The 12,141-nt window shown below is 40.5% G+C and overlaps 1 protein-coding gene across 1 annotated transcript in view; it reads right to left on the bottom strand.

The window, feature by feature from the left end:
* CALCR (calcitonin receptor) overlaps nucleotides 1–12,141 on the bottom strand; it is a 65,394-nt gene that overhangs the window by 6,360 nt on the left and 46,893 nt on the right. Inside the window, exon 11 of the mRNA XM_014061299.2 lies at nucleotides 4,202–4,243. Within this exon, the coding sequence (XP_013916774.1) occupies nucleotides 4,202–4,243 (42 nt within the window). The remainder of the gene's footprint in view (nucleotides 1–4,201; nucleotides 4,244–12,141) is intronic.

The raw sequence follows: 12,141 nt of genomic DNA on the forward strand, positions 1-12,141 counted from the left end.
ACAGTGCGCATCAAGCATGTGCAGCACGCCCAAGAGCAGTAGTGTCTGCCGGAACCCACCCCTGCTCCTGATCCTTTATCATCTTTTGTTGTTCTTCTCTGCTCTCTTTCCACGGTCTCAGCATCTTTTTTATATCATGGTAACTAAAACTGGATGCAGTATTCCAAATGTGGCATCACTAGTGCAGTACAAGGCAGGACTATCACTTCTTGTGATCTTGATGCTGTCTCTCTGTTCATACATTACAATTTTCAGAGAGCTGGGTCCTTGCATAATGTGTCCTAAGTAGGATAATTTGATCCTGGTCATTTTTGTCTCAAGTAAGAACGCTAAGTTGATTTGTTTAATCCATTGGTTTGTTTCCTTGGCTCTCCATGATATTCTCAGGAGTGCTCTCCAACACAAAAGTTCAAAGAAAGTTCCTATCCTTCTTTAAAGCCTACTTTTGCTTCAATAGAATATCCCAGCAAATATATTGACTTGCACAATTCTGATCTCTATAAATACAGTATAAAAACATCACAGCATTTTTTTTCCAAAGCCTTCCTGGCTGTTCTACCAAGTGCTAGTCTGTGGCATATTTCTTGATTGCTTGATCCAATACTGTTGATCCTATAAAAGGCAGAAGCTATCCACTTTCAATATCTTCACATCTTATCAACACAGGGATGTAAATAATGCTCCTGAGCAAAAGATAGCTTTAATATAAAATCACTGCATACAATTATTCTGACATTATAACTAAAAAATGACAAATGCAACATATAATTTTTATCAAGAGGTATCATTTATATTGCTCAGCCCAGCTGATAGAAAGATTGTCTTTGCTTCTGAACCATTTTTAAAAATGTTTGATCTTATCAGGAGCTGATCATTTAGCACAGAAAACGCAGATACTGTGTCCGCAGTAAAATGACTTAAATAACCAATTTCTTTCAAGTGGAACTTGTAGTTAGTGGCAGCCAGGTTATTCTCCCAAATCACAGTGGCTGCTTTCCAAAACCATAATATAGTTCAATATCGATCTACTCAAACTGGTATGGAAAGAACTGCCAAAATTGCAAGAAGACACTGACTTATATAATCTATGGCTGCGATGGCGAATCTATGGCATGCATGCCAGGTGGCATGCAGAGCCCTCTCTGTGGGCATGTGCGCCATCCCCAGCTGGTCTTCTAGTTTCTGGCATGCTCATGCACACTGGCCAGTTGGTCTTCACGCGTGCTGGAGAACCGGAAACCCAAGGACCAGCTGACCACCTGGTCTTTGGGTTTCTGGTGCCCCAGTGTATGCAAAGATCAGCTGTCTGGTGTGCATCCATCTGCCGGAAACACAAAGACCAGGTGACCAGCACACACCTGTGCAGTGGCCAGCTGGTCTTCTGGTTTCCAGCAATCTGACATGCACACATGCACACATTCTAGTTTTGGCACTTTGTGCCAAAAAGGTTGATCTGTGGCCTCATCATAGTTTATTATCTTTTAAATTATGCTCAAGGATCTGCAGATTTTGAAGATGACTGGATTCAATGCTATGTATACTTTTCTTTTGGTCGAAACCCAGACTTTTCCCCATTTTTGTTTATAACAGTAAAAGGCAAGGATGCTACGGATCAAGAGACCGTTTCAAAAATAATCTGACATGATCCTCATGCTTTTAATTTCTTCTATATTTGAACTGCTAGAATGCTAGAATTGCAAAAGACCTTGGGACATTATTTATTTATTGCACTTATTTACCAAGGATTTACAGTGCTTTCTACGGTTAATTAAAATCTATATCAAATAAAATTAAACCAAAGCTAAATTAAATTTAAACATACTAATTAGTCAGAGCATTATCAACCAAGCCAACAAAAACAAAACAACAGAAACAATCAACGGTGTCTCTGGCAGATCTCACCTTCTGTCATCCTCTGGAATGATATCAAAGAGGATAATTTAACATGCAAGGAGCGACTTTCCATAGGAAGGCTGAGTCCAAGAGGTGCTATTTTTCACTTATGATAAAAAAAACCAAGTCCAGGTTCATCTTCATTTACATTATGAAACTGGAACAATCAACAGTCTCTCCTAGCATGGTTTAGAACTTTGTAGATCAGAATGTAAACCAGAATTTTGAATTGTACCTTATTGAGAGTCAATGCCTAGTCCACAACACCAGTGCCATATATTTCTGGAAGTCTGCTAGCAAGTAGGTTGTCGTATTTTCCCCATATTTGATCTAAACAGGCCCACATAGAAGAGGTTGCTGCAATCTAAATGCATAGCAATTAATAACACCATTCAATAACATTTTGGTGTGGCACCAATTATAGAGAAGATGAGAGAAGCCCGGCTCTGCTGGTATGGACATATCTTGAGAGCAGCATCTTCCACCATTGCCAAGACTGCCTACCAACGAGAAGTCAATGGCTGGCTGCCTCGCAGGTGCCCAAAACAGAGATGGCAAGATACCATCAACTAAGATACACAAGACACGGACCTGCATCCTGGAGACACAGCTGACTGTGCAAAGTGGCACTCATGATCCAAAAAGCAGACTCTGCTCTTGCTAGGAGGAAGAAGATTTAATGAAGACATAAAGGTTTACTGTATCAGGATCTTCAGTCTTTAGCTAGGGCTGTAAATGGTATATCTATTTCTAGTATCTATCCACCAGCAGCCATGATTCCCCGGAAGGCTCACCAAATCACACATTCCAAATCAGACATAGGTAGTGTCTCTTCTTTGGGAGACAGTTCTGGAACTGACAGAGAATCATGATGGAGAAATTCTAAATCTTTTTTCTTGAATTCGATTGCAGAATGTTTCAACCAATCCAAACCTTGACAGACACTAGACTCTGACAAGTCCTCCACAACCTCATCTGGGATAGGAATATTCTATTCAGTATCAAAAGCATAATTTAAAGAGCTATTGTGGTACAGTGGTTAACTCACTGCTTACTGCCAGGAGTTTGATCCTAACCGGCCCAAGGTTGACTCAGCCTTCCATCCTCCCGAGGTGGGTAAAATGAGGACCCAGATTGTTGGGGGCAATAGGCTGGCTCTGTAAACCGCTTAGAGAGGACTGTAAAGCACTGTAAAGCAGTATCTAAATCTAAGTGCAATTGCTATGAATCCAGGGAAGACAAAATCTACCATATGGCCTCAGTAGTTTTTTTCCCCCAGGCCCAGGAGTCTCTTCGGATTATGTAAATATGGACAACTGAACATGATTGTAGATGCTGATGTAATCAACTTATCAATCAATTCAATGCATTATTCATAGTTATCATGAATCCCAGTCATACCCAAACTTTTCAAAGCAATTGTTCTTGATGTTGGTGAATTCTTGCTGTGAATATTTAACGTTTTGGGCCTTCAGGATTTTTTTTAATATAGGTAATCCTTGATTTATGACCACAATTGTGACTGGAGCTTCTGTCACTAAGTAAGGTGATCATTAAGTAAATCCTGCTCAAATGCTACCATGGTTGTTAAGTGGATCCAGCTTCCCATGCTGTCTATGCATGTTGAAAGCTGGCGAGGAAGACTGCAAATTATGATTACGTGACCCTGAGTTGCTACACTCATTGCAAATACATGCTGGTTGCCAAGAGGCAAAATTCTGATCATGTGACTACAAGGTGGCTGCAATGGTTTTTAATGTGAGTCATAAGACACCTTTTTTTAAAAAACCACTATCATAATTTTGACTGGTTGCTAAAGAAATGGTCATAAATCGAGGACTACCTGTAACGTTGATTAAAATCTTTTGTTTTACTTCCCCATATTGGAACCAGAAGTTTTTTTCTACCTGATACTAAAGATTTCATCCGTTTCTTAAAGATTCATTTATTCACTGTATTTGTATTAGTTCCATTACAACAGCAGCTTGCAGAGTAACAAGCAATAATAAAAGCTTATAACAAACCTTATAAAATATTTCAACACAACAAATAAAATAAATGGTAAGTACTAAAATGGCAGAGATAAAATTGATTAGTAAACCATGCATGCAGCATTAAGATAAATGTTAAAAGATCTGAGCAATGACTGACTAAAATTGACCTGGCTCAAAATATCAACCAAGGTATTTCTGTCATTTGTTGCGAGTAATTTGTTTTGTTTTCCAAGCTAATTAAACAGGAATTCTATTTATCATATAAGGACTAAACGGCAATATTAAATGACATGAAATGAAGTTTATTTGCTTACCTCTCCATTGAAGAAACAGAAAATAGTTGCCACAAGTAAGCCCTGAAAAGAAAAAAGAAAATCAAATTATTCAGATTGTTGCTTTGATTATAGAAATTATAGAATGAATTGTGTGTGTGTGTTGGGTTTCCATTTTTTTACTACTGGTTCGCTTGCGTACGTGTGTGATGTTTCTGCGCATGTGCAGAAGCATCCGGGCAGGTGGGTGAAGCCTCCTGCCACCGCCACTGCTGGTTCGCTTGATTTGGGTCGAACCAGCAGAAATCCATTTCTGGTGTGTGTGTGTGTGTGTGTGTGTGTGTGTGTGTGTGTGTGTGTGTGTGTGTTATTAGAATGAAATAAATCAGATATATTTATAACATTTCACTATATGCAGGTATAGTTAGAGTATAATAATTTACAATTCAAGAATTCTGCTAAAGAGCTATTTAACCTAGCATCCTGTTACAGAAAACAGACAACTAATCTTTTTCTCTAGTACAGGAGTTTCAAACTCATGTCATCAGAGTGGCATCATGTGATGTATCGGGACTTTTCCCGCTTCGCTAAACTGGGTAAGGGCATGCCCAGCATGTTGCGCATCCAGCCCTCAGGCCAAGTGTTTGACAGCCTTGCTCTAGTAACTTCCTCTGTTTCTCTAATCTTCTTTTAAAACTATTTAAAAACTAATCAGGGAAAACTAATCAGGGATCCTGAAGTTCTAAGTAAGAATGATCGAAATAAACATTTTGATACTGTTCTGATTCAATGGTACTTGAGTCGGAAATTATCACCACACACAATGAAAAGAAATTCCATTATTGATCTTCAGTTACATATTCATATTGATGTGAAACACTTCATTTTGTCTGTCCAGAATTTCACAATTTATTTCTTACATTTAGTTTTCCTCGATCAGAGACAAATCGAAAGGGGTTCAAAATGGAGTCTCAAAAAGTCAAGATGGCACTTGCAATCAAATTCCAACTCCATATGTACACTTTTTCAATCACTCACACACACGCACACACACACACACTTATAAAGGGATAAAAAGAAAGAAAAAACCCCATACAATTATGCCTTCTGCCCTTCTTTCTATTGAGTAATTATCATGTTGAACTTTCCCCCAAACGCTTAGTCTAAACCCCTGCTCCTTTTTAACAAGAACTGAACCAATAACACTTGTAAGAAAATGGAGAAGGATTCAACAATGGTCATCATGACAATGTCATGACTTTTTGATACCTCCTTCTCTGCCTCCTGTGGATGCCTCTTATGTAAAATAAAAAGTGGCATTTTTGAAGTAGTCATTCTTTCTTCCCGTAAAAACCAAGTCTTTTGATAGAGAGTGGCATTTTCACAAAGAGTAGAGAAATTTGTGGAAAGAAATTATCATTCAAATGCAAACTTACAGGGGAAATTAATGGTCTGAAAGTACTTATTTCTTTTCCAAAAGAATACAGGATAAGCAGGTTAGAATTTTGGGACATTTGAAAAAAAGAAACACACCTATTTGGTGCAAGCTTTATTGTGATATTCAACCAAAGGACATAATACCTTTGGATTGGGTGATCTTTTGTCGGCAGAACACGTGCCTTTCTTGCATGTTATATTATTGTCTCTATTTCTGGCCTGCTAATTTAAAATGAAGTGGAAGTTATATCATCAATAGGATTGCCATTAACTGAGCTACCAAATTCTTCATTAGATGGTATAAGGCTATAGGAAACTCTTTGCTGCCTTCTAGAGAACATCTGGATTGTTGTAGTTCAGATATGTCAGTCTTACCCCTTGATGCATTGACAAAGGATCCCTAATTATTTGTTGCAGCCAGAGGGGGTGGAGGAACCCCTGCAGGGAAGAGCTGAGGAATTTGTTCAGTTTCTGTCGGACAAAATCACTCAGTTTCGGACAGACCTAGACTTCGCTTGGGCAATACCAGCTGATGTGCCAAGGGCAAGTCTAAGTCAGTTTTCCTGGGATGAGTTCGATTTTGTCACCCCTGAGGAAGTGGACAAGGCCATGGGAGCGATGAGCGCCTCTATCTGTTTACTGGACCCGTGCCCCTCCTGGCTGGTTTCGACCAGCAGGGAGGTGATACGTGGCTGGCTCCAGGTGATCACCAACGCTTCTTTGCAGGAGGGGTCTTTCCCGCAACCATTAAAGGAAGCAGTGGTGAGGCCCCTCCTCAAGAAGCCTTCCCTGGATCCAGCCGTCCTGAAAAACTACCATCCGGTCTCCAACCTCCCTTTTTGGGGGAAAGTTATTGAGAAGGTGGTGGCGCTTCATCTCCAATGGACCTTGAATGAAGCAGATTATCTGGATTCCTTTCAGTCTGGTTTCAGGCCTGGGTACAGCACAGAAACCACTTTGGTTGCACTGACCGATGATCTCTGGCAGGCGAGGGATAGAGGGCATTCCTCTATCCTGGTGCTTCTTGACCTCTCAGCGGCTTTCGATACCATCAACCATGGTATCTTTCTGCGATGTCTGGAGGAGGTGGGAGTGGGAGGCACTATTCTATGGTGGTTCTCCTATTACCTCTCCGGTAGGTCCCAGTCGGTGTTGGTCGGGGGACAGAGGTCGACCCCTAGGCCCCTCAATTGTGGGGTGCTGCAGGGTTCGGTCCTATCCCCCCTCCTATTTAACATCTACATGAAACCGGTGGGTGAGATCATACGACGGCACGGGATAAAGTACCATCAATACGCAGATGATACACAATTGTATCTATCTGCCCCATGCCAGCTCAGTGTAGCAGCGGATGTGATGTGCCGATGCCTGGACGCTGTCAGGATCTGGATGGGGGTAAACAAACTCGTGCTCAATCCCAAAAAGACCGAGTGGCTGTGGATGCTGCCCCCGAAGCACAGTTCAGAGAGTCCATCCTTAATGCTGGGGGGTGAAAATTTACACTCCTCAGAGAGGGACCGCAATTTGGGGGTCCTCCTGGATTCACAGCTGACACTGGAACACCACTTGTTGGCTGTGACCAGGGGGGCCTTTGCCCAGGTTTGCCTGGTGCATCAATTGCGGCCCTACTTGGATCGGGGCGCACTTCAAACAGTCACTCACACCCTTGTCACCTCAAGGCTGGATTATTGCAATGCGCTCTACATGGGGCTACCCCTGAAAAGTGTTCGGAGACTACAGCTAGTCCAGAATGCAGCCGCGCGAGCGATATTGGGTGTACCCATTGGCTGCCAATTGGTCTCCGAATGCAATTCAATTACCTTTAAAGCCCTACATGGCTCAGGACCAGCGTATTTACGAGACCGCCTACTGCCACATACCTCCCAACGGCTGATAAGATCCCACAGGGTGGGCCTCCTTAGGACGCTATCAGCCAGACAGTGTTGGCTGGCGGGGCCTCGGAGGAGAGCCTTCTCTGTGGCTGTTCCGACCCTGTAGAATCAGCTAACCCCAGAGGTCTGGACCTCACCCACCCTCATGGCCTTCAGAAAAGCTGTTAAGACCTGGCTGTTCCGGCAGGCCTGGGGCTGTTGACCTTATTATGTAGGGTCCAGCCCCAATCAGAACGTATGCGTGTTGGAGAATTTTTAAATTTTTAATTTTTAATTTTTATTTTGTTTGTTTTCTTTTCTTGTTCTGTGTAAGCCGCCTGGAGTCCTCCAGGATTGGGCGGCCTATAAATCTAATAAATTGAATTGAATTGAATTGTAATAGCAATCCTCCTCTTTTTAAAAGATGTTTTTATCATGTTTATAAAAGCATTTCGGGTCATATAATTTCATGGACACATTTCACAAATATAATATAATCTGAACTTGTTCAGATGGCTTTGAAATAAGATTTTAGTTCCTTACTCCATAGGCAATACTACCAAAGGTAAATATAAGAGCCATGTAAGAAACAATGAGGAGGTTAAAGGCAATAAATGAGGTAATTTCAAAATAACAAATGCTCATTAAAAAATAGCTTGTTTTGCTTTATAACATTTTGAACCCGAAACTACTGTCCTTGCCTAAAACTATTGCTCTTCCATCAATGCAGCCTTCTCCAACAGAATGACAACTAGATTTCTTGGAAATTACTTCTAGAATTATGAACCACTAGATTACCTGGTCAAATTTGCCATAAATCTTAAGAATAATAGTTTCAATAGCGCTGTGGTGATTATTCAGGAGGAAAATAGTGAAGAAATATACATACATACATATACATTTACATATGCCTATGCCTACACCTATGCCTAAGCCTACACCTACATCTATACCTATAACTATACATCAGGGGTAGGTTCCTGCCAGTTCTAACCTCTTCTATAGAAGAGGTTCCACAAATCTACAGTGCCATTTAGAACTGGTTCCAGCTCCCTCCCCCCATCCGTCCACACATCATCAAGATGAAGAGCGAGAGGAGGAATTCTGGGAGTTGAAGTCCACAAGTCTTAAAGCTGTCAAGTTTGAACACCTCTGGGGTTTTTTTTCTAAAGGGTTAGGGGTGCAAGGGTCTTGTAACTTGACAGCTTTAAGACTTGCATGCTTCAAATCCCAGAGTTTCTGAGCCAACATTTTGGTTGCTAAGCAAGAGTGTTGTTAAGTGAGTTTCACCACATTTTACAAGTTGGCCACGCCCACCCAGTCACATGGTCAGCAAGCCACTCCCATCCAGTCACATGGCTGGCAAGCCATTCCCACAAAGCAGGCCACACCTACAGAAGAGGTTCTAAAAATTTTTGAAACCCACCACTGATATACATATACATTTTCCCTTGTAAGATTGAGATTGTCTTGGCAACATTTCAGCGAGGTCTCAATTGCTATCTTCAGGCTCGTGTTTTGGGCTGAACATGGCGAATGAGACATTGCTGAAACGTTACCAAGCAATCTCAATCTTACATGGGAAAAGACCCGAATACAACAAGACCAGCATACCTACACCCGTGACTAGAAAGTATGTATGATGTAATCAGTGGACACATTTCAATGCATTTATTCCAGTATTTTAACACATTATTCCAAAGCAGTTGCAATATAATCCATCTGTGTTTTGCTAGAGATAAGGTACAATAATGTAGTGATTGTATCTCAAACATCCCTGAAGTGCTGTTCCTCTTTGAACAATTTCGAATCCAAATTCTGGAATAATAGTGAGTTGCACACACTGAGCTTCCATAACTTTATTACAGCATACAAATACAAAAATGGCAGTTCAGGAAAATCCTAGAATCATTCTATTTCTTCCTGTCCCACCGCAGCCATTTTCACACAGAACTGTAAAGTTTGAAGCAACTTGGGATAATACAGAATAGAAGCAGTGCTGACTTCATACATTGATATGTAATTGGAAAGACTGTCCCATTCTGGGGAGTTATCAAAGATTGTTTTAAAGATTAATAAAGCAGTAACCCTTTAAAAGCCAAACACACTTGCTTCCTATTATTTTATACCACAAATTGGTAATAAATCACAACTATAGCATTGTATGGAGATTTACACATACTGGTAAATCTAAGGCATAGGCTTTGGGAATCGTGTATGCCTTTCAGACTCAGGATTTGTCCTTCTGACAAAGTAAAAACTATGGTTTATAAATTACAATATCAAAGATTAAAACAACCCAAGTACATTGTGGCTCAGTCAGTGAATGACTATCAATGGAATTAAGTGATACCACACCATACTCAGAAGAGTAGATGTTGCTTCAATTCAGGGCTTTTAATTAGAAAGAAATCACATGATTTCTTCAGTACTATCCAAGGGTTTGACTTGTTCACAAAATATGTGCCATTACAATCTAAATATTTTGGGTAGGTTTTTCTTATCTTCAGTAGCATCCAATTTTACATGAAATACTGATGATCTTGACAGCTTTCTGTTAAGCAGATTTAAATATTACCCAATGTCGAGTTAAGTATGCATGTGCTTTTGTAAAATTTCTTAGAAGACATTTAGCATTATCCCAGAAGAACAATTCTTGTATGATCATCCTCTTGAGAGTAGTCACAATATATTCCCCAGTTTATTTCTTTGGTTTATTTATTTTTAATATCTTATAGCAGCAATAATAAATCAATAGATTGCATTGTAGCATATGTATAACCTTACATATATTATTATAGCTTAGAGAATGCATGTATTACAAGCTAATCAACATATTACTGCAATAATATAGGAGTCAGTTTAATCTGCTTTGCTTTTTTGCAGAATACACATTGATAGATTAAAGGGAAAATGTGGCTCCTTCTCCTGCCAGCATCACATTACTTGCATGGCATGCAAAAAAACATATTTTTGATCTCTCCTGAATCCTGATATTAGAAGACTAGCATATTGCTGCATAATCTATAGCTTGATTTGATCTTGGTTTGATATCCTGGCATCATAAATGTTGTTCTTTGCTATAAATATACACAGCTAAATATAGCTTTTTTTATAGCTGCAGATGTATTTAAATGTACTTGGAGCATCAGCAATGATTTCAAAGTCTGATATTATCTAAATGCAAATATTTGCTCAGTGAACTGTTACTTAACAATTAGTTATTTATCTCTGACTGCTGAAGGATTTAGATTATTTCCCATTTTGGTGGCATAAGAACCATCTATAGCTAGTCCTCAGCTTACAGCCATTGTTAGGACTGTAACTTCCATTACAAAGTGATGTGGGTTGTTTGTCATGCCTGATTTTACAACTTTTTTGGCCCTGTTACTTAAGCAATTAACTTTGATTGTTAAACAAATCTGACTACCCTCACTTTGTTTATTGGAAATACCCTAGCAAGGACTCTCAGTGGCTACTTCTGTTGTAAATAAATTCCACTTGTAAGGTGCTTGAATTTTGATCATATGATCTTGGGGGATGCTGCAACCGTTTTAAGTGTATAAGGTAAAGGTAGAGGTTCCCCTCGCACATGCGTGCTAGTCATTCCTGACTCTAGGGGGCAATACTCATCTCTGTTTCAAAAACAAGGAGTCAGCACTGTCAGAAGATGTCTCCGTGGTCATGTGGCCGGCATGACTAAATGCCAAAGGTGCACAGAATGCTGTTACTTTCCCACCCTATTTTTCTACCTGCATTTTTAAATGCTTTCGAATTGCTAGGTTGGCGGAAGCTGGGACAAGTAACGGGAGCTCACTACATGGCACTAGGTACTTGAACCCCCGAACTGCCAACCTTTCTGATTGACAAGCTCAACAGTCACTGAGCCACTGCGTCCCTTCTATTAAATGTTGTAAGTCACTTTTTTTCAACACTGTCATCAACTCTGAACAGTCAAAATTACAAATGGCAGTTAAGTCAAGGATGGCCTGTACAATGCTGTGGGTATTTGATTTAGGACTAGGAAGGATGGAGCCCCATTTGAGATAAAGGAAGAAAGAGATTTTATGCAGATCTTGTAATCTTGCCTTCCCCAAACACCTCCACCATTGCAAATGCAGCCTGCTGTCTGGGTGGGAAATGCCTGAAACGCAATAATGCCCACCCACCCACTCACCTCCTTCTTGCAGGCTGGGTGAGAGAAGAGGCAGAGAAGCTGGAGGGGAGCCAATCCGAACCTTTGATTGCAGGCAGAGGCACGTTGCCTTTTCAAACTTGTAATTAGTGAAGCTGGGCTTATATAGTTTTATTTAGTCATGTTTGTGTGTGTGTGTGTGTGTGTGTGTGTGTGTTTGAAAAGGCAACATGGCTCTGCCTGCAATCAAACTACACTTGGGGATGGATCTACACTTGAGGATGAAGTTTGAATTCCTCCTCCTCCCTCCAACCTACACGTACCTTTTCCAGCTGTTTCAGAGAGAATTTCAATTCTGCTCTTGCCTGTCATCATGAAAAGAAAAGAAAAAGTAAAAAGAAAAAGGCAAGAGCTGAGTTCAGGCTGAGCTAGTTGCTGCCAGAGTCAACGTCGATGACTCTGCTTAACTGTTTAAAAAAGCCTCTTAAAAAGCGCCCTCTACAGGAGGAGGCAGGAGAACAATGTGCCTCACCTATGTC

Source organism: Thamnophis sirtalis, unplaced genomic scaffold (genome assembly GCF_051295495.1).
Source record: "Thamnophis sirtalis isolate CommonGarterSnake01/CBP01778 unplaced genomic scaffold, rThaSir2_p1.2 scaffold_4, whole genome shotgun sequence".
NCBI classification, from domain to species: domain Eukaryota; kingdom Metazoa; phylum Chordata; class Lepidosauria; order Squamata; family Natricidae; genus Thamnophis; species Thamnophis sirtalis.